The sequence below is a fragment of the Centrocercus urophasianus genome, unplaced genomic scaffold (genome assembly GCF_019232065.1).
Source record: "Centrocercus urophasianus isolate 14NV4802_14NV808 unplaced genomic scaffold, USGS_Curo_1.0 seq_32, whole genome shotgun sequence".
Taxonomy (NCBI): Eukaryota; Metazoa; Chordata; class Aves; order Galliformes; family Phasianidae; genus Centrocercus; species Centrocercus urophasianus.
In genome coordinates, this window is record NW_024884889.1 from 8127601 (window position 1) to 8146351 (window position 18751).

The window sequence follows — 18751 nt, forward strand, 5'->3', positions numbered from 1 at the left end:
TCTGATAACAAAAGAGAATCAATAGAAGGCTTACCCCTATCCTGGGCTCACCCACAAAACACCAGCACAGACGATCTCCAGAAAAGATCCTTCTCCACTGGCAGCCAGCTCTTAAATAGGTCTAGGAGGGGTGCAGCCAGGCAGCAGAGGTGAATTGCCTTCACCTGTGCTCCTCTGGCTGACTCATGGCTCACCTCTGGTGATCAATCAGAGCTTCAGGCCATGACCCAGCAGTTCCCCAGTCCCCAGGCACTGGGGACTCATGCTTTTGCCCCTCACAGCAATATGAATTCAGCTGGTTTGTGGTACTTGATGCTGTGTGCTGGAGACCACGCACGTACAACTGGTGCAGATGGGGTGGATGTGCCTGGAGGAGTTCTGTTCTTCAAGCTGTCCTAGGCAAGGGTAACCTGGGAGAACCAACCTCCCTAAAGCAGGAATCACCTCCCTTCTGTGCAAACAGTATAGAACAATCAAACCTAATTTAAGTTTTCACAGTAATTTGCTGCTGCTGCTTTTACAAAAGTCTGCACACTGCTTGTGTCTTCCAGAGAAGCCCACAGAACTGCTCTGGTTTATCTCCCCTGGCATCTCTGACAAAGAAAGCTGCCACATGCTCCCCTTATCTCTCTATATGCCTCATCAGGGAAGAAAACACCCTGCAAAAAAACGTTACTCATAGTGACTGTGGTGATAGATGTCCCCACTGCTGCAGCCTGAAGCCCCTGAGGCAGGAAGGGAGGTCGTGTCCTCCTCTCAGCCACAGACACGCTGAAAAGCTCCAGTCCATCTCAGCAAATGGGATAAAGCTGTGTGCTGGAGTCTGTGCATCAGTGCCTATACAACTGTCTCTGTGCATCATATAAATCATATAGATCATATAAAGACTGCCTAGAGGGGGGGTGCTGCTGGCAAACGCACCATGCCATGCCACTTCTCTCCCCAAGGCAAGTGTAATGCGTGTGGCTATTTCACTCAGCAAGTGAAGTTTAAAAAATAACTTCTTATTGATGAATCATGACATACTTAGCAGCGATATCTGCTGTCCTATCTGCCTCGTGCCTCATGATTGCAGAGGCAGTTTGTCATGCACTTTTGCTATCGCCCCTTCTCTGTTTCTGAGTTATGGCCGCTCGATGCACTTTGAAACAATCCCTTACCTTTCCAACAACTGTTCTTCTGCTTAAAAAATAACAACAGACAACTGCAGGGCGACGTTTCTCTAAGTGACATTTTATTACCTCTCTAGATCACTCTTCCCAAAAATTTAAAGGCGTCAAACCGCAGCCAAGCTCACCATCTCTGCAGTCTATGCACAATATGAAAGCAAGAGATGCTTGTTATTTTCCACCATCTCTGGTTCCTTTGTCACAGCTAAATGGACCTGGTCCTACTGGAGAATAATACCTTAAGGTTAACACTGTACATAACTCGATTCTGTTTCCCTTTTACAGAGAGGACAGATCTGGCAGGCTGCTGAAGATCAAGCAACACACCGATACCAAAGTCCATGGTAACCACTTATTAATTATTGAAAATATGTTCTAATTGCTACTGTGTAAGGATGTCCTTCAGGAGCACCTGGAGTAGGCCAGTTATTGGCATACTTGACTTTGAAGCTTAACATATCTAACATAAATTTACTGCTGGCACCCTGTGCTGCAGAAACCATTGAGAATGCAAAGCTAATATTTTGTCATAAACCAATGAAAGTATTCCTGCATTGAAGTATAATGCATTTCAAGCAGCTAGAAGGGGTCTCAGGGGAATATTTAATCCCCTTTGAAGAGAGAGTCCTGTTTCGCAGAAGCCCATTTAGTTTCTGACGAAATTTCTCCAGTTACTTTCATTAATACATCTTGAAAGAACTCACAGGCTTATAAAGTGATGATCAGCAACAATCATCTTCGGCTGAGAATTTGTTACAGAAACTGTAAAGTGACAGTAGAAAAAGCCCTTATGGGACTTGCAGAGTTATTCCAGCAAAACCATGCATGTGAAAAGAGATTGCATTGTGCTAGCAATACGTAAGACTTCAAGAGGTTCACCACAGCCAAGAGCTTTGACTACTGAGGCATTCATAATGGAGTCCAAGGTTAAAGATGAAGAGGTGAGGAGGACTGAGGGCATATGGAGAAGGAGAGCTCAAGGGGTTTTGCTTCACCTCCTCTCTTTCCCCCTGGAATTTCCCACTGGAAAACAGAGTATTAACGAGTGCGAGGCAATGAACTTCAGTAGAAAACAGGAAATGCTTAAATTCCCTATAGCTGGCCTGGGAATCAGTGGGGGATGACTGAAGTACGTCTTCCCACAGCGGGTTGCCACACATGCCACCTGCTCCCGGGGCTGCCAGAGTCTGTCCTGTCCCTGCTCAGCAAAGTAATGGGCTCTGCTGGCCTCAGGTGCCTGGGCAGCTCCTCTGAGCTGATCCAGTACCTCTGATGGCAGCAGCACTACTGGGAACAGATGAGCCAGCTGGTCTTCGATAGCTATCATCACTCCCTACACTGCAGCATGGCTACGCTTCCCACTGCACCAGGATTACAAAACCTCCAGGAACTGGCTGCTTATTTTGGCTATTACAGCAGTGTCTTGTTGAGACTCTCGTAGGCTGGTGACAAGCTGCAGCATCAAAAAGGCTACCACAAAATCTTGGATCCCATCGCTGGGCAACAGCCAGCAGCAGTCAGACAGCGCTGCAGCTTTGCTGTAAGGCACCCATAAAGCACGTGTCTTATTAAGCACTTTGAAAGCAATCCTGGTTTAAATTGATTGTTGATCAAAGAAGCAGCAGTTTGCTGCTGAGGAATGCTCTATTTGCTTTTCATCACAGGAAGGTGAATAAGTAAACAAAGACACCCAAGTTGGAACCAAATAAATTAAATGCATTCAATTAGCTAATGGAATGGATCACAAAGGGGGGCTCTTTTGGCAAATTCAATTAGCTTTTCCTGATGTGCTGGGATTCTCATTAACACTATTATTTTATTCTTTTTTAATACTCTCTGTAATATACAGGGGAATGACTTTCAACAGAGCCTTTCTCCTGCCCTTCCCATACCTTTCAGACCCAATTTTCTTCAATCTTATAATCAGTACTAATAGGTGAAAAACATTTTTAAGCTAAATAACTGGCAAAGTTCATGAGTACAAGGAACATATTTCAGATTTTTCTAATGGAACAGGGTGTTCTCAGAGATCAGTTTCAGGAGTTGTTGCATGATTTAGTACCATTGCTTAGAGAAAGGCTTGACTCAGGCATGCTCACCAGTGCCTTTTTATGGAAGAATAACTGAAAAAGAAAGCTGGAAGATGTATTTTTCCTGTGCAGAGCTGCCCTCGTGGTGTTGTTCTGGATGAGCTCCTTCTGCTTGCATTAGGCAAATTAAGGGGAACGTGGCATTTCTTGAGGTTACATACAGAGTTGCCAGGCGCACCTCCTTCATGGTGCCACAGTGGTGCTCTGTGTGGGGCTGCAGCCTTCCCATCCCCTTGCACTGTCCTCACCACAACTCCGTGGAACCTCAGGTCAGGAAACGCAGTGCGTGATCAGAAATGGCTGTAAAACCCCACCTGGTCCTTCCTGAAGAGACAAAAGAAGAAGGGCCGAAATTTCCTGTGAGTACAGTTCTATTCAGCACATGTGTTTTCAGAAGGAGCTCCTTCCTCTTTGCAAGCGTGCCTGAGCTCACACCAAGCACGTGGTGACAGGTCTCCAATGCCCCCTGGTTGAGCTGAGGAGATACTGGAGGAAGGATGGAGAGGAACTCCTCTGCCTCATGGAAAACCCAAAGCCTGCATTAAAGATGGCTCAACAGCAGGAAGCAGATATCCTGGGCAGGGTTGAGAAAGAGCAAGCTGGGGACAAAAAGGCACTTGGGCAGAAAGTATTTCTTTCCCAGGCAAGCAAAATAGCCAGGTACAGATGGAGCTCCAATATCTTGATGGTCACGTGCTTAAACTCAAGTGCTTTGCTGGATGAGATCTGGCATGCCCTTATGTAAGGGAATTATTTTTATCTAGCCTGATAGAGGCTTGAATATTTTGAGAACTCATAGATCTCATTGCTATGGAAACTAACTCTGTATCTTGAGGTCAATCTTGCTATCTCCAACTTGCAGAGTCTGCATCAAATCTTATTAAAAAAAAGAAAGAAAGAAAGAGAGAGAGAGAGAAAAAAAACAAGTCTGGCCTGGCTGTATGTGCAGTTTCAGCCCCACTCCTCGCTGCCCTTGTCTCACTTCTGTAGCCAAAGGCAGCCTTTACAGGGCAGAGAGGTTACAGTACTGGCAGTTCAGTGCCAACTGGAAGTTTGGGAACTTATGCTGTTAGCACAGACAATCAATGCAGAAGATCAAGCATGCAAACTGGGCTCACCCAGGGACAAGCATCCCCACGGGGAAGGCTTGCCTCATACAGATGGGCACTCCTTTGTTGAGTGACCAAGCTGGAATGCTCACTGATGCTCCAAAATGCCAAACAACCCTTTCCCAACCCATAGATTTACAGCAGGAGCATTTGCTTGTCTTTTTTTTTTATGGTGAAAACTGCATGAATGAATGGAATTGCTGCCAGGGGACCAATTCAGCTGGTGCCATCTCAGAGAAACAGATTGGCTCCATCTTGTGTCAGGACATCTGCCACATTGCAAAATTTGGGCTTTTCCCTCTCCCATCCGACTTTTCTCCTGCACCACTTCAGTTACCCTCTTTTTACAGTTTACCAGACTTAGAATTGTTTCAACTGTAAAGTACTACTTTAAAAAAAAAAAAAAAAAATATTCAGGTTTAGGCAAAAATATTAAATTTTAGTTTTTATAAAACCTTTGTTTTTTTTTCCCCCCCTTTTTCCCAAAAAAAAAAAAAAAAAAAAAAAAAAAAAAAAGCAGTGCTTGTCAGTAAAAATGAGATGTTTTCTTCCTAAATGCTATTGCCCACTTGCTACATTTGTTTCTACGTTAATGCACTCGTTACACTTCAGCACTTGATAAACGTGCTTTATCCAGGTGGCCTCAGCATCTGCAGCTAGAGGAGGAGCTCTGTTCACCTTCTTTGCTATTTTTAGGTTTGTGTAATGTTGACTTCCACCCTCTGCAGAACAAGGCGAATTAATCTCCTACCTATGCTCAAAGTTGCTTTTTTATTGTTTTTTTTTTTTGGTCTTTTGATTTTCTGAAAATTCATATTCCTACTGAACAGTTGCAGAATGTTTTTCTGCATTTTCCCCTCAGCGTGGGTAAAACCAATATCTCACTCTGCTCCCTTTTTATCCAAACCAAGCATTAGACAGGCAAGCACTCCGACTTTTGGAGAATCAGGGTCACACGATGGTGGAAAATTAGAAGGAAGCATTTTTTGAAGGGAATTCAGCTTTAACAGGAAAGGAAAATCCCACAAGTTTAATTCTTGTAATGGATGGCAGTGACACACGCTCTGCTTTCTGGGATGAGTATCATTCCATAAAGGAATGCAACACGAACCAGTAGTTAAGCTAGGACAGATGTTGCTGGAAATATCTGAAAGATGTTTACTTTATATTATTAGTGATCAAATATGCAGCGTTCTTGGGTAAGTCCTCATGACTTCCCACAAGACATAATATTTTCCTTGTTGGAAAAAGCAAATAACTAAATTGTAGGCAGCTTTTAGTAACCCAGACATTTTGGCCTGGTGACGTAGCTGCTGAGGTATCCACCAGCATCCCCAGCCCAACTGCTGCCCCAGCCTTGCTCCCCTGTTTCCCTCTGCACATCAGAATGATTCCCTCATTTCCAGCCCAGCACTGCTACTTTTCCCAATACCTTCACAAAGAGGAACAGCCACCCTCAACTGTCTGGAGCAAATTGTGCCTTCCTCCTGCAGATGCCCCTCAAAAATAACCTACTTCCACTTGCCACTTGCTCAGTGAGTCACTCTGAGCTTGATTAAAATGCAAAAAAATATATATTTTTTCTTCTGATCAGGGTGTGCAATTGGCACATATGGGATTTCCCCTCACACAGATTACAAAGCTTTCAGCTACTACAGTAGAACTACTGCAGTCTTCCCCGAGGACACACTTGTAGATAGCAAACAATAAAATAAAAATAAAATAAAATCACTGCAGTTAATATGTTCCTGTAAAGTTAAAGCTGATTTAAGGCTGCCAACACTCTGAGTTGCCTTAGTATAATCCCCTTTAACTAATCAGGTGTGAGCTGTATGTGGAACGAACCCAAGCCCTCTATTATAGGGGGAAAAAAAAAGACTCAGCAGCAAAGAGAGTGAGGTGTGAACCCTTCCTTCTCTTCACCCCTCTCTCCTTGCTGGGCCTGCCACCCTTTCATGATGGAGGCCGAGCAGTTTTTCAGCTCCCACAAACCCTGCTCTTTTTTGGTCCCCGACCCGTTGCTCACATCACTGGAGCTGCTGGGTTGGTGTGGCAGCTGTTTATAACTGACCAAGTGGCATTTTCTGATTCCATCATCCCCACTGGTGATGGAAATGGATCAGAAGAAGCAAACTGGCTGGGCTGTGGCTGTCATGCACTGGCCAAACAGCCGGCCTCCCCCAGACCCACGCCTTGAATGTCCATGTCCTAAATCCCCTGCTTTTATACCCCTTGCAGCGTACTTCCCTACCTTCAGGTCTTTTCTATATCTAAAATATGCTTGCTGCAGTATGGCCATAGATTACTTTTCTCATCAGCCTGGGGGCACAGGAAGTGATACAGCTCTTACTGCAATCCCATTGACTTCAGGGGAATTGCTTCCACTAGAGCAAGCAAAATCAGAATGAATAAACGTCCTGTTCCTCCATTATTAACAGAGTTGTGCCATGAAGCCCACTGGAGCAATTAGATAGATAGCAATTAGATAGCTGATGACTGACTGAGCCTCTGCCGTGCCGTCCCTGGGCATGTGGCAGGTTAAACTACATGTCTGGATACCAGGAGAAGACAAACTAATCCTCAGTTTGTATTTTGCATCTCCCAACCCGCCAGCACATCAGGCAGAGGCTGCCCACTCCATCTAGCAGCAGAGCAGCCTTGTGTTCAGCAGTGCAGGGCATCCTCCTCCTTATCCCAGAGCCTGCCGAGAGCCAGAGCTGCTCTGGCAGTGCAGAGGAGGGGCACTGACAGAAAAACATTCTGCTCTTTGCTTTTACAATCCATTTGGAAACAGCTGGTAATTTCATTTTTTCTGTCTCTTCCCGTTGGGAATTCATTTTTTCTAACTCCTCCTGTTGAGAAGCAAAGTGCTCAAGCTCAAGGGGGTCCTTTCTCCCTCACTTGAGAGATGTGAAAACCCTGAGTCCCAGAAACATGACTTGGCCTTGGACACAGATTTGATGGAGCCAGAAACAGTTCCCAACTCCAGAGTGCCATGTGAATACATGAGCCACAAGACCATCCCTCTTCTTCATCACTGGTTCACATTTAATTTAGATGCAAACACAAAAAGGCTGCAAAACAAAGCAACACCATCACCACCCAAAGCCTCAGGCCCAGATCCACCACGAGTCAGACACACAAAGCTGCTCCCAAACTGCACCCAGCCATCACACAAGTGCTGTAGGAAGTGCTGGCAAGCTGCCTCCCTGTGCAGAGGCTGCTCACACCTTGAAGATGCTGCCCAAAGGGGGCTGGGGTTATGCTGGAAAAGCAAGGGGAAGGATCTCCCAAAGCCAGACGCATTCTGCACTTCCAGATTCTCTCTCAGAATCAGGTCCAAGAATCACCCCAAGCCCTGACCCAAGTCACAAATGCCACAGGGATTACTGGGCTCATCCACTCTTCTGTATCCCACTGTCTGGATTAATGGAATCGCCCATTTCATTTTTTCATTCCAGAAGTTACTGGTGCCAGCCTTTCTCCTCCCAGTGTTAATGCATCTTTCTTGCTCACGTCCTTTTAGACGAAAAGGAATAATTAATATCCCAATAATTACCATCTCACAGTGCTTTGTAATGGATAGGCCATTTACTTTCTGAGCAGCTTTAGTCTCCATGGATGCACCCACCACTAACAGTAACACTTGGGTGGTATCCTTTCTGTCTTGCCTTGGAACTCAGTTACATCTCTCAGAGTGAGCAGCAGCAAAATGGTTCACCATGTGGCTGTGTTCAGAGAGGAACGTGGCAGTTCCAGCTCCTGTCATACCTTGCTGTATTGCTCCCAAAGGTGTAGTTAATTTTCCTACCTCCTATTGCCAGCTGCACGAAAATTCATATTCTGGGCAATTTCCTTATGTACAAGACATAGGTTTTTGCTTTAAGTGACAAGCAAAAAAAAAAACAACAACAACAAAAAAACCCCTCATCTGTGCCTTCTGCCAATACATTCTCATTAAGGAACTTCCACATTTCTCCACAACGGGGTTTTCTCTCCCCTTCTCTCTCCCTGCCTCCAATTCAGAAATGTCAGGAGTTAGAAGTGCTGACGTTGTTCTTGCTGCAGGGCTACAGGGAAGAGAGGCTTTTCTGCTAAGCAGAAATGTGACCTGCAGATTTCTTAGCCTTCAGCTGAAGGAAATAGGATGTTGCCTCTTGCACAAAGGGGTTTCTCAAAGGACTCACATAACCTGTTCTCTGCCACTGCTGGTTAATAGCATGAGTTGAAGCTGCAAGCAAACGGTAAGGATCTTGCTGTTGGCCTGACTGAACGTCTTTTACTTCTTTCAAAGAAATGTGAAGGAAATATTGCAGCTCGGTTTTCTCCCTTTTCTCAGTAACTCCCAACTTCAGGCTCCCCTGTAGCAGAACAGCAGGAGCTGAGATCTAATCTCTGCTGCAGCTGACTTACGCAGGATACAACAAATCTTCTTGCAGATCTGCAGAAGGGAATAAAGAATGACAGGCAGCTCAGTCCGTTTGTTCCCACTGCAGCCTTCACTCTTGTAAAAAGCAGCTCAATTTCATATAATCACAACAGCAAGCCGCTATAACAGAATACATTAAAAACACATTGGTGCAGTAAAAGAATGCTGTTTCACCAAAGGTCATGCTTTCAGTGCAGAGGAGGCTGCCAGTCACAGCAAAATGCCAGTACGTCATACTGCAAAGCATCGACTCGCCCATTCCCTAACTGCCTCAGCTGCAAAAAATGAAACTAGCAGTATTTACCTACCTCCTCAGATGCTGAAATAGTCAGTCATAAATTAAAAATACATGCTACTGAATATTTTAGAAGAGGCACGTGAAAAATAAGACATATAGCTCCACAGAGTGGATTATATGTGAGAAATGCATTGCTAGGAGTGTACACAAAACAAAACAACCAATAGTCTTGGAAAAAATCCCAATAACTATGCTGACAGTATTTCATTGGTTTTAGCATAATTGCATATAATATTCCACAGCATTTATTTAGGACAAGGAGACCCGGCACTAAACTTCAAAGCATTTAACACAAACTAACATTTCTTCAGTTTCAGGAAGGCTCCCCTCCCTTTCCAACTGCCCACAGCACAGCACTGTTTCTCTGTGACCATAAAGATGTGTCCATGGATGGACATCTCTTTTGCATTCTCATCCACAGCTCCAAAGCACTATTTCCTACCGGGTTGCCCTGCTTTCTGCAAAGCTTCCAGCACCAATGGAAGGTGATGCTTATGCTCCAAGAAAATTCACTTTTAACCTGGGGGTAAATTCGTGGCATTATGTAATTGGAAACCTGTTACTGAAGAGCTCCTTGCCCATTTACCTCTTAGGCAGTTAGTAAATGAAGGAAGAGAGTAAAGCTGATTGCATTGACTACATTTTTACTTTTTTAAGTTGTCATTTGAGCAAAAAGACGTGTACTCACCAGTCCAGGTAGTTGAGGAGGAAAACAGACTGGCTTATGATATTTATTCTTCCCTTCTTCTCTTCTTATCCTGAGTGATATTTGAAAAGCAGCCCAGGTGTCTGCATGGCAAGCATTAAAGGCTGCTGCATCTGTCACTGTGGCTCCTTTTTAAGCAACTACTCTCTGGTGATTTCAATCTTTTCCAATACACCATTTCTTTAAAATGGCTGCTGGTGGGTGGGCAGCCTCCATTTCTAAAAGATTCAATGATAACTGATTGTTTTTCATCTCAGAATTGGGAAACAGTGACTTACATTGCTTTCCCTTTCCTAAGAAAGAAAATCAGTGAAAGGGTTTTGTTAGACATCACACCTTGCAACTCTGGACAATAGACTTGAAATTTCTCAAGCTTGCCATTACGGTGCAGTTGTACCTCATCAGCTTCCACCTGACCAAGTGCTACAGCTCGAGGCAAGCAGGTCATCATCCTCAGGAGAAATCTGTAAGAATTTGTCATATAAATGCAGCAAATATCTTCTGGCATTGCATGTGCACCACGTTCTTTGAACAGCTAAAGGGCAGGCCAGGCCTCACAGTGAGAAGATATGGAAACAGTGTAAAGTGAGAGAGGGTGGCAGTGAAGGTGGGGAAAGATGAGAATAGGAGGGCCTCAAAACAAAAGCAGGAGCAGAGCATGGGGGAAAAGGCTGTAAGCCAGGAGGAGATAAAGCTGAAGGTGGAGAGGTAGAGATGGGAACTGAAAAAGTCCTCCTTTAAACAGTCCTTTCCCAAACACATTTTGGTTCAGAACCTGACAATCAACAGACAATTCTCGAGCCTCAACTTCGTACTGCTGGCAAACAGCTTTAAAACCCAATGGGGAAAAAGCAAGTTTTCTTATTCCCCTCAATCCCTGACCATAACTATAACGTCACCTTCTGCAACCTTACTGCTATTTTACTTTTTTCAATGTCATAAAACATCTCTACTGCAGCAGCATTAAAAGAGGATTGTATTTGTCTCATCTCTTAGCCCAGCTGTGGTAGGAAGGCAAATAATCAACCAGGAGTTGACGACCTGTGACCTGTAGCACTTGGTCAGGTGGAAGCTGATGAGGTACAACTGCACCATAATGGCAAGCTTGAGAAATTTCAAGTCTTTTGTCCAGAGTTGCAAGGTATGATGTCTAACAAAACCTTTTCACTGATTTTCTTTTTAGGAAAGGGAAAGAAATTACAGAATAAATAGTATGCAGATCATCCGTTATAGGTTTATATGCATACATTTATCTTCAGCATCAATCAAGGACCAAACCATGCAACATACACAGAATGTTATGACAAATACCCTCCTACTCAAGGCAGGTTTAGAGGGAGAGATTTTGTTCCAAATGGCAAAATACTCGAACAAAAGCACTGATGATAACTACTACCAGTATGAGCTTTGAAATGGCTTATGACACAGCCAGATTGGTTCAGTAAGAAAACAGGTTTGGGGCTGGTTAGTTGAGATTTTTTTGCTGGTTTTATGGTTAAGGATAGACAGATGGATAAGGATTTTATTATAGGTACTGGCAAGTCAGTGCTGCTGAAGGGCTGACACACGAAGCACTGACTGAAAGTTGGAATACCAGATTTTCATCAACACTAAATTTAAGCAGCGTTTCTGAAACTGTAGCCAGGATGCACCGCCACAGCTTGCACACCACCTACCTCAAAAGAAGGATAACCACAAAGATTAGGAATTATTGTGTCTTAAGGATTAGCAAGGAACGTTCATCACAAAGAAAAGCCAGACCTCTTGAGAAGCCCTGTGTGCAAACATGAACGCTAGGTTCTGCTCAAGAGCGCTTAGCAAGGAGCACATCTCACATCATCCATCAAAAAAATTCCTGATTTTCTAACTCCACACTGAAAACTGTTGGCTTGGAAGTCCTGACCCAAAACAATCCAGCTGGAAATGAGTCATTTCCACACGTGGGTGACACTCATCTTTGTTTCCTCATTTGTAGTATAGGCAGCCACTTCATTCCCGAAAGATCTTGTCTCAGCAGTTTCCCTTTTGAGACAGTACAGTAAGGGAAAGAGCTAAGTAATCTATTTGTGGCTGTCAAACAGTACACTCGAAACTGTATATGCATGGGCAGGTGCCTGAGAGAGCTGTTCAGCTGTGCAATTTTAGTTATGCTGGGATGAGCAGGGGGAGAAAATGCCATGGAGAGGGCAGAGCTAGCAAAGAAAGGCTTCTGGTCAGTGAGAGAATAACTTGATCAGTGTGCGCCTGTGCAGAACGACATCTCCTTGCTAACACAAACCATTTTTTACCATTATTACCACTTCATCTTCAGTAATTAAACATCTTCCAACAGCATCTCCTCTCATTGAAACAGGAGTTCCTTCTACACGTGGCCTCTACCTCTCTGCCTGCATGGAACCAACAGAGAGATCAGTGGGAGGGCTTAGAAAAACAAGCAGCAAGCAGCTGCAAAGAAGGTTCATACTTTCCTGACTATTCCAGGCTTTTGGTCAGGAGGCATCAGGAACAAGGCAGGTTTGGAAGCTCCTTGTGGCGCGTGCTCAGCTCACAGTGCCTCTCCGCACTCAGCAGTGCAGCTGGAAGCCATCAGCAACCCGGCTTGGGCTCGTGACATCACTGCTGCACAGAATGCATTTTTCACATACTGAGGGAGCAGGGATGCGTCCTGCCAGCCAGGGGTGTTCGCTGTGTAGGCTGAGCACACTGCAACCCCTCTTCGGTTTGCTGAAGGGGCTGAGGCAGCTGCCTGTAAATTGTGCTTATCAGTGCTGTCAGCTGCTTTACAAAACGTGCAGAAATCAGACAAAGGCTGGGTGAGGAAGGCACAGATTTAGCTGGGAGCCTTGGGAGCGATGCTGCGCTGCACATCACAGCAGGCAGGCTCATGCAAGATGTCTTAGTCTCAACTTGGACAGAGCTCTTTTCTTCATAGTGCCTGGGATGATGCAGTGTTTTGGTTTTAGGAGGAAAAAATGCTGATAACACAGCTATGCTTTCAGTTGTAGCAGTGCAGTGCTGTGCGGAACCAAGGATGTTTCGCTTTTCTCGGTTTCTTCTGCTGTCCTACCAAGGGGAGGGGGAGGTAAGGAGCTGGTAGGGGACAGAATCAGGACAGCTGAGACATATTCCATACCATATGACATCATACAAAAGGCAAGCTCTGGAAATGGGGGGAGTTCTCCCTTCTGTTGCACAGGGTCTGGATGGGGATCAGTCAGCAGGCAGTGAGAACTGGCTGTGCAACTTGCTGTATACAATCACATGTACATTTCTATAGCCATAACTAGTATCCTTTTCTTTCTTCCCTATCACAGTAAATAGTTTTACGTCAACTCAGATCTATTTTTAATTTTTTTTAATTAATTCTCTCCCCCATCCCATGGGGAAGGAGGGAATAAACGATTGTATGGTGCTGAGCCACCCGCTGGGTTAAACCACAACAGCCATTTATCAAATGAATCAGCCCAGGGCTCTGCCCTGCAGCCTAATGGAAGGCCTGCCGAGAGCCAGGCTGAGCAGCCAGTCCCTCACCTCATCATGCCTTCGGGAAAGAGGCACTGCAGTTGTTGAGAATTTTACAGTGCACTTTACAATCCCCAGGCAGACAGAGATGGACAAAGAGCACAAATGCAGCGAGCTGAAGGACCAGCTCACCATATCGCTCTCATGCCTCGCCTGCAGTTGATTGCCTGTGCCTGAGAGCACTGTGCAGCTGAATCAAGAGAGGGGCTGCATTTGGGGCTCGGAGAAGGGCAACAAACTGGAGCAGCCTTACAACAGAGCATGTTGCTGGTAGCCCACAGCAAACAGAAAGAAGCCGTGCGTTAACGGTGGCTGTGGTTGTCCACCCAGACCTTCTAAGAGCTGACACAGCAAAGTCCCATCTTTTGATTTCAGATACCACGAGGTCAAGCCTCGCTCACGACCTCTGAAGGGAAAAATACAGAGACCTGATCTCAAAAACAAATACAAGGGCTCTAAAGTTCAAGTGAAATCCTTATTTCTGCAGATATTTTAGCTGTTTGCATCTGCCTACTGCACCTGTAAGAGCAAAGCAGAGAAGATATTTGCTTGTGCAGATTTACATTAAGATATCAGAAACAAAAAGATCATACTCAGCAGTTCCAATAGAGAACATACTTGATTTTATACAACTGCATTTCTAGAAGCAAGTCTTAGTCAATAGTATGCAGTTTATGATATTGGTAAGAGCATGCTGTGTAAAAGTGTAGGAAGAAATACGATTTCTAGTGCACTCTAGCACAGAGCAGTTGCAATGCTGTCTGCACTTCTACTTTGCAGAAGTCACATGGGAGTCAGCTGCTCAGCAAAGCAGCCAGGTCCTTTGGGTCTGAGCGACCTCTGATACCCTCCTGCCTTCGGAGTTAGGCTATCAACATGCTTTCAGTTTTAAGGCTTCAAAGTTCAGACTTACAGCTAGTAACACTTACAGGCAGTTATTAATTGTTTTTGCATTGCACCAAGAAGCCCTGGGTGCCAGCAAGAGTGAAAGACAGCAGGCATCTAGTTCTGTTGCTGGTTTAAAGGCACCTTTTTAATATCTGCCAGGTAACGTGGGCAAAAGAAGCGAGGTGATTAGTAAATTAACTTAGAAGAAACTTCAGATTCGCTATGCTTAAAGTGAAATAACACACTGCAAAAGCTACAAAGACTCTGTTGTTTACCCAGTTGTGATAGCTGGGGTCTGAGATTTAAGGCTTTGGATGCAGCCACATCCACTTGGGCATCATTTGACCTTGTTCCTAGCAGCCACTGCTCAGGGCTTGTGTGCTTCCTCGAGCTGTCCCTTCTTGTTATGTATTTTTCCAGCTGACCCCATTGATCCCATCTGAAGGAGCTGAGCGGCTGTGTGGAGAAATATCAGACCTGACAAACAACAGCTGTAGCTCCAAAAGAAGTCAGAAGGCCTTTTACATGGTGTTCTCCCCCACCACCTCTCTGGGCAACAACCCTGCTAAGGAGTCTGTCCCCTTCCTTCTTACAGCCCCCCTTTAGGTTCTGAAAGGCCCCTCTCGGGTCTCCCAGAAGCCTTCTCCAGGCTGAGCAGCCTCAGCTCTCTCAGCCTGTCCTCACAGGAGAGATCCACAAGGTCAACACCAAATGCATGTTGCTGTGTCACAGCCAGCCGTCACCTTACTTGTCCTTCAGGCTGCAGCATCCCTGTGCTGTCTCTCTAGCAGCCACCTTTACAAGAGCCGCTTCTTGATCTCAAGCAGCCCAAAGAAATCATCCAAACGCTTCTGTTCTGAGACATGGCTTACATCAACTACCCCCAAGGCACCCTGTCCCCGTGGGGATGCTCTGCCCTCAGCTCCCCAGCAGCTGGCCCACATCAGCTCCTGGAGAACAGCTGTGGGGACTGCCATGGCAACACAAACCCTTGGAGCAGGACAGTCACATCTTGGTCAGTCAGGGCTACTTTTATGCTCTGAGTCCCACCGTACAGATTAAAACACATAGCACCAAGACTGAATCAGGAACTAACAGATGTTGCTACAGAGAACTGGAATTTACAACTCCATTTTACTTTGCTGCTCGTTCTTCTATTTCCTCCTGCCCCTACCCTTCCACATAGTTTAAAGCCAATATATTCTTAGTCGCAGTATTTCAGATTACACACGTGCTTCAGAGCAAATCCACATCATACCAGTTTTCTACACTCAGATAAAAAAGATGTTAAGACTCTGCATTGCCCCAGAGGAATGCTTATTACAAATATCTGCACATCACTGCATAGAAGCATAGCCCATAAGCTGCTTCTGTGAGGCAGAGTTAACATCCTGCACACTCCACATGCCTGCCTATAACACCTTCCCACTGCTTCAAATGAGAAGCTCATTCAGAGACAACTGTCATCTTTCACTTCTGCTGTTTTTTTTTTCCTGAAAATGAGCACATCCTGGAGCAGACATCAGCTCCTGCTATTTCTCCCTGAGTGTTGCCCAGCAGCCTGTCACAAGTTACTTTTTCTACACTAGTTATGCATCTTAAGCCAAGAATAAAGATGCACAAGGGCAAAGAAACAGGTGTTTGGAAAACCAAAATACATTTCTTTGGCAGCATCTATGCCAGATTCCTTCAGCTAAACCTCTATACCCTCACAGGCACCCTTGCAATTGTGCACATTTTTGAGGCAGCACGTAAGCATGAGAGAGTTCATTTTTTATTTCCCAAAAGACAGACAGGTGCCTGGATGCCAGATACTTTCTGACTCTTACAGGACCTGCTAGGAAGGGAAAAGGGAAGAATAGGCCTCCCCATAACACACACACACACACACCTAGCCTGGTTGGCAGGACCGCTGGATGACAAATGCATTAACTTAGGACTCAGAAGTTCAGGTGCTAACCTCAGCCCCAGCCTCCTTTGCATACCTTTAGCACCCACCTCATCCTCCTGGGAGGAACTGCGGTCGTTACCAAAAGGCCAGGAAAACAAACAGCAGCTTCTTTGATGTTGAGCCCCAGACACAGGGTGAAAATTCCTGCTCTGCTGCCGGTTGGATCTGCTCGAGAACTTGAAGTGGTGAATCAGCTCAGTTAGCTCAGCATGGCACCCAGATTAGGCCATGATACAGGGTGACTGCAGAGAGGTACAGCGTCTCCAGAGCACTTCTTAGCACTGCCACCTGCTACCATATGACACTGATAAGCAGGGTGTAGGCTGTGCTACTGGGATGTTCTATAGCCACTGCAGTGTGTAAAACCACCTCAAAAGTACAGCAAGCCCACTCTGAAGTTCACAGTCATATTGCAGCCTCAGCACGGTTCCACTGGGCATCACAGCTGAGGACAAGGGCGTGCAGAATGGCAGCCGATCATCACCAAACTACTGCAAGAGTGACAATGCAAATGTAGCCCATACTGCCAGAGATGTCACCCCTGACAGCCAGCAAGCTCAGCAGTGTGCAGAACTGGGGTTGCAATGCTTTCTTAGCACCGCTCCCTTCTGCTGGAAAAGGAATGGCACTTTGTGCTATGAGCAACCAGCCAGCCTGTAGGTGTAGTTTGCTACTGGGGTTTTTGGGACAGCTGCTTTGAGAGATTCTTGCTTCATGCACACTGTCTCCAGGAATGGAACTCACCCAGTTGTCAGCTTTCACATCAGACCATGGACTACAGTCTTCTAAGCTCCAGCTGCAGCCTCCACGCCAGCTCGCTCAGGGGCTGGCAAAGCAGCTGCTATCAGCAAGGCAAGATATGCAGGAAAACGTCACACATTTTAATCAAAAGCAGAGAAAGCTAATTTAGGAAGAAGCAATGGGGGAGGGGCAAGCCAGCTTTTCTGTAAAGCTTAGTATGATCCCAGAGATGAACTAGTTGGATTAGCTACTTAGCAGCAGTGCAGTTCAAACATCACAAGGCTCAGGAAAGGAAACCCTTTGAAGATGGGAACAGCATTCCTGAATTACCTGCTTTCTCACCTACTGCGAGTGCACTTGGGCACTCTTAATCTGGGAAGCCACCAGCTCTGCCTCAGAGCTCATCGGATGCAAATGCATAACAACAACTCCTCCAGCCACACCCACCAGCCCATGAATTACCTACAACACTCAATTTATTTGGCAGCATTACAAACGGGCATTGCATCTTTTGCCCTTTGTTTTTCCCCACTACTAAGCAACAGACAAGATGACTGCGGGAAGGAAATGGCATCATGGAAAACCAGTGAAGGCTACCTCCCTCGCAGGGTACAGCCATGGTTGGGCTTAACACAGATGTTTTAAATGCCAGGAGCCTGACCAACTCACTTGAAACACATGTGTTTAAGTTACATGCCTCATGGTAAGGCACTGACACAGTTGGGTCAATTCCTCACCAACTTTGGGAGTTGCCCCCAGTACAAGAAAGACATGGAGCTCTTGGAACGAGTCCAGAGGAGGGCACTAAGATGACCAGAGGGCTGGAGCACCTCTATGGGGAAAGGGTGAGGGAACTGGGATTGTTTAGAAGGCTCGGAGAAGACCTCATTGTGGCCTTCCAATACTTGAAGGGAGCATATAAACAGGAAGGGGAACGGCTGTTTATGAGGGTGGACAGTGATAGGACAAAGGGGAATGGTTTTAAACTGAGACAGGGGAGGTTTAGGTTGGATATTAGGAGGAAGTTTTTCCCCCAGAGGGTGGTGAGGCACTGGCACAGGTTGCCCAAGGAGGCTGTGGATGCCCCATCCCTGCAGGCATCCAAGGCCAGGCTGGATGTGGCTCTGGGCAGCCTGGGCTGCTGGTTGGTGACCCTGCACATAGCAGGGGGTTGGAACTGGATGAGCACTGTGGTCCTTTTCAACCCAGGCCATTCTGTGATTCTACGATTGCATCAGGCAGGCATGCAGAAGGCCCTGCTCAACAGGTCATCAGATTTGACGTCTGCAAGATGAAATGGCAGTTAAGCTCCTACAGGGGTCTGCAAGGCATTATTAAAAACAATGAGCCGAAGAGGAAAAAAAAAAAACAAAACAACTTCTCAGCACTAACTCTGTTTTTGTTCTATGTTCCCACTAGGCAGCCAGCTCCCTGTGTTCTTGAACATCAAGGCCATGGTGCACGGGCCCGGCTGGCCTGGGATCTGGGCAGGTACAAAGGCTGCCTTGAACCCTCACAGCGAGCGGCCAGTCATGATCCAAGCTACTCCCAGCCACCAGCACCAAGGAAAAAGGTGAGGCACCTTCTCCAGCAGAATTCAGACCCCCACAGCACGGCTGCAGTACCCTTATCTGCAACCTGCAAATGGAAAGAGAATCTTGCTGGTTTGGAAACGTACGAGTACCAATATCGCACAAAGCACAGCCACACAACTAAACGTCAAAAGAGTCGCACACCGTAGGGAACCAACAACAGTTTAAAAATTCAAAAGGCTTACAGTTGTCAAAGCTGATGGGAAAAGCTTTAGGAGACTTAGCCACCTTAAGGAACTCTATGGAGCCAAAAGAG

General features: G+C 45.8%; 1 protein-coding gene across 1 annotated transcript in view; it reads left to right on the forward strand.

Annotated features, from left to right (window-relative positions):
* CUNH4orf45 (chromosome unknown C4orf45 homolog) overlaps positions 1 to 18480 on the forward strand; it is a 29181-nt gene extending 10701 nt beyond the window's left edge. Inside the window, 3 exon segments of the mRNA XM_042829678.1 lie at positions 1455 to 1513; positions 18323 to 18407; positions 18409 to 18480. Coding sequence (XP_042685612.1) covers positions 1455 to 1513; positions 18323 to 18407; positions 18409 to 18480 — 216 coding nt within the window.
* Positions 18481 to 18751: the final 271 nt, after the last annotated feature.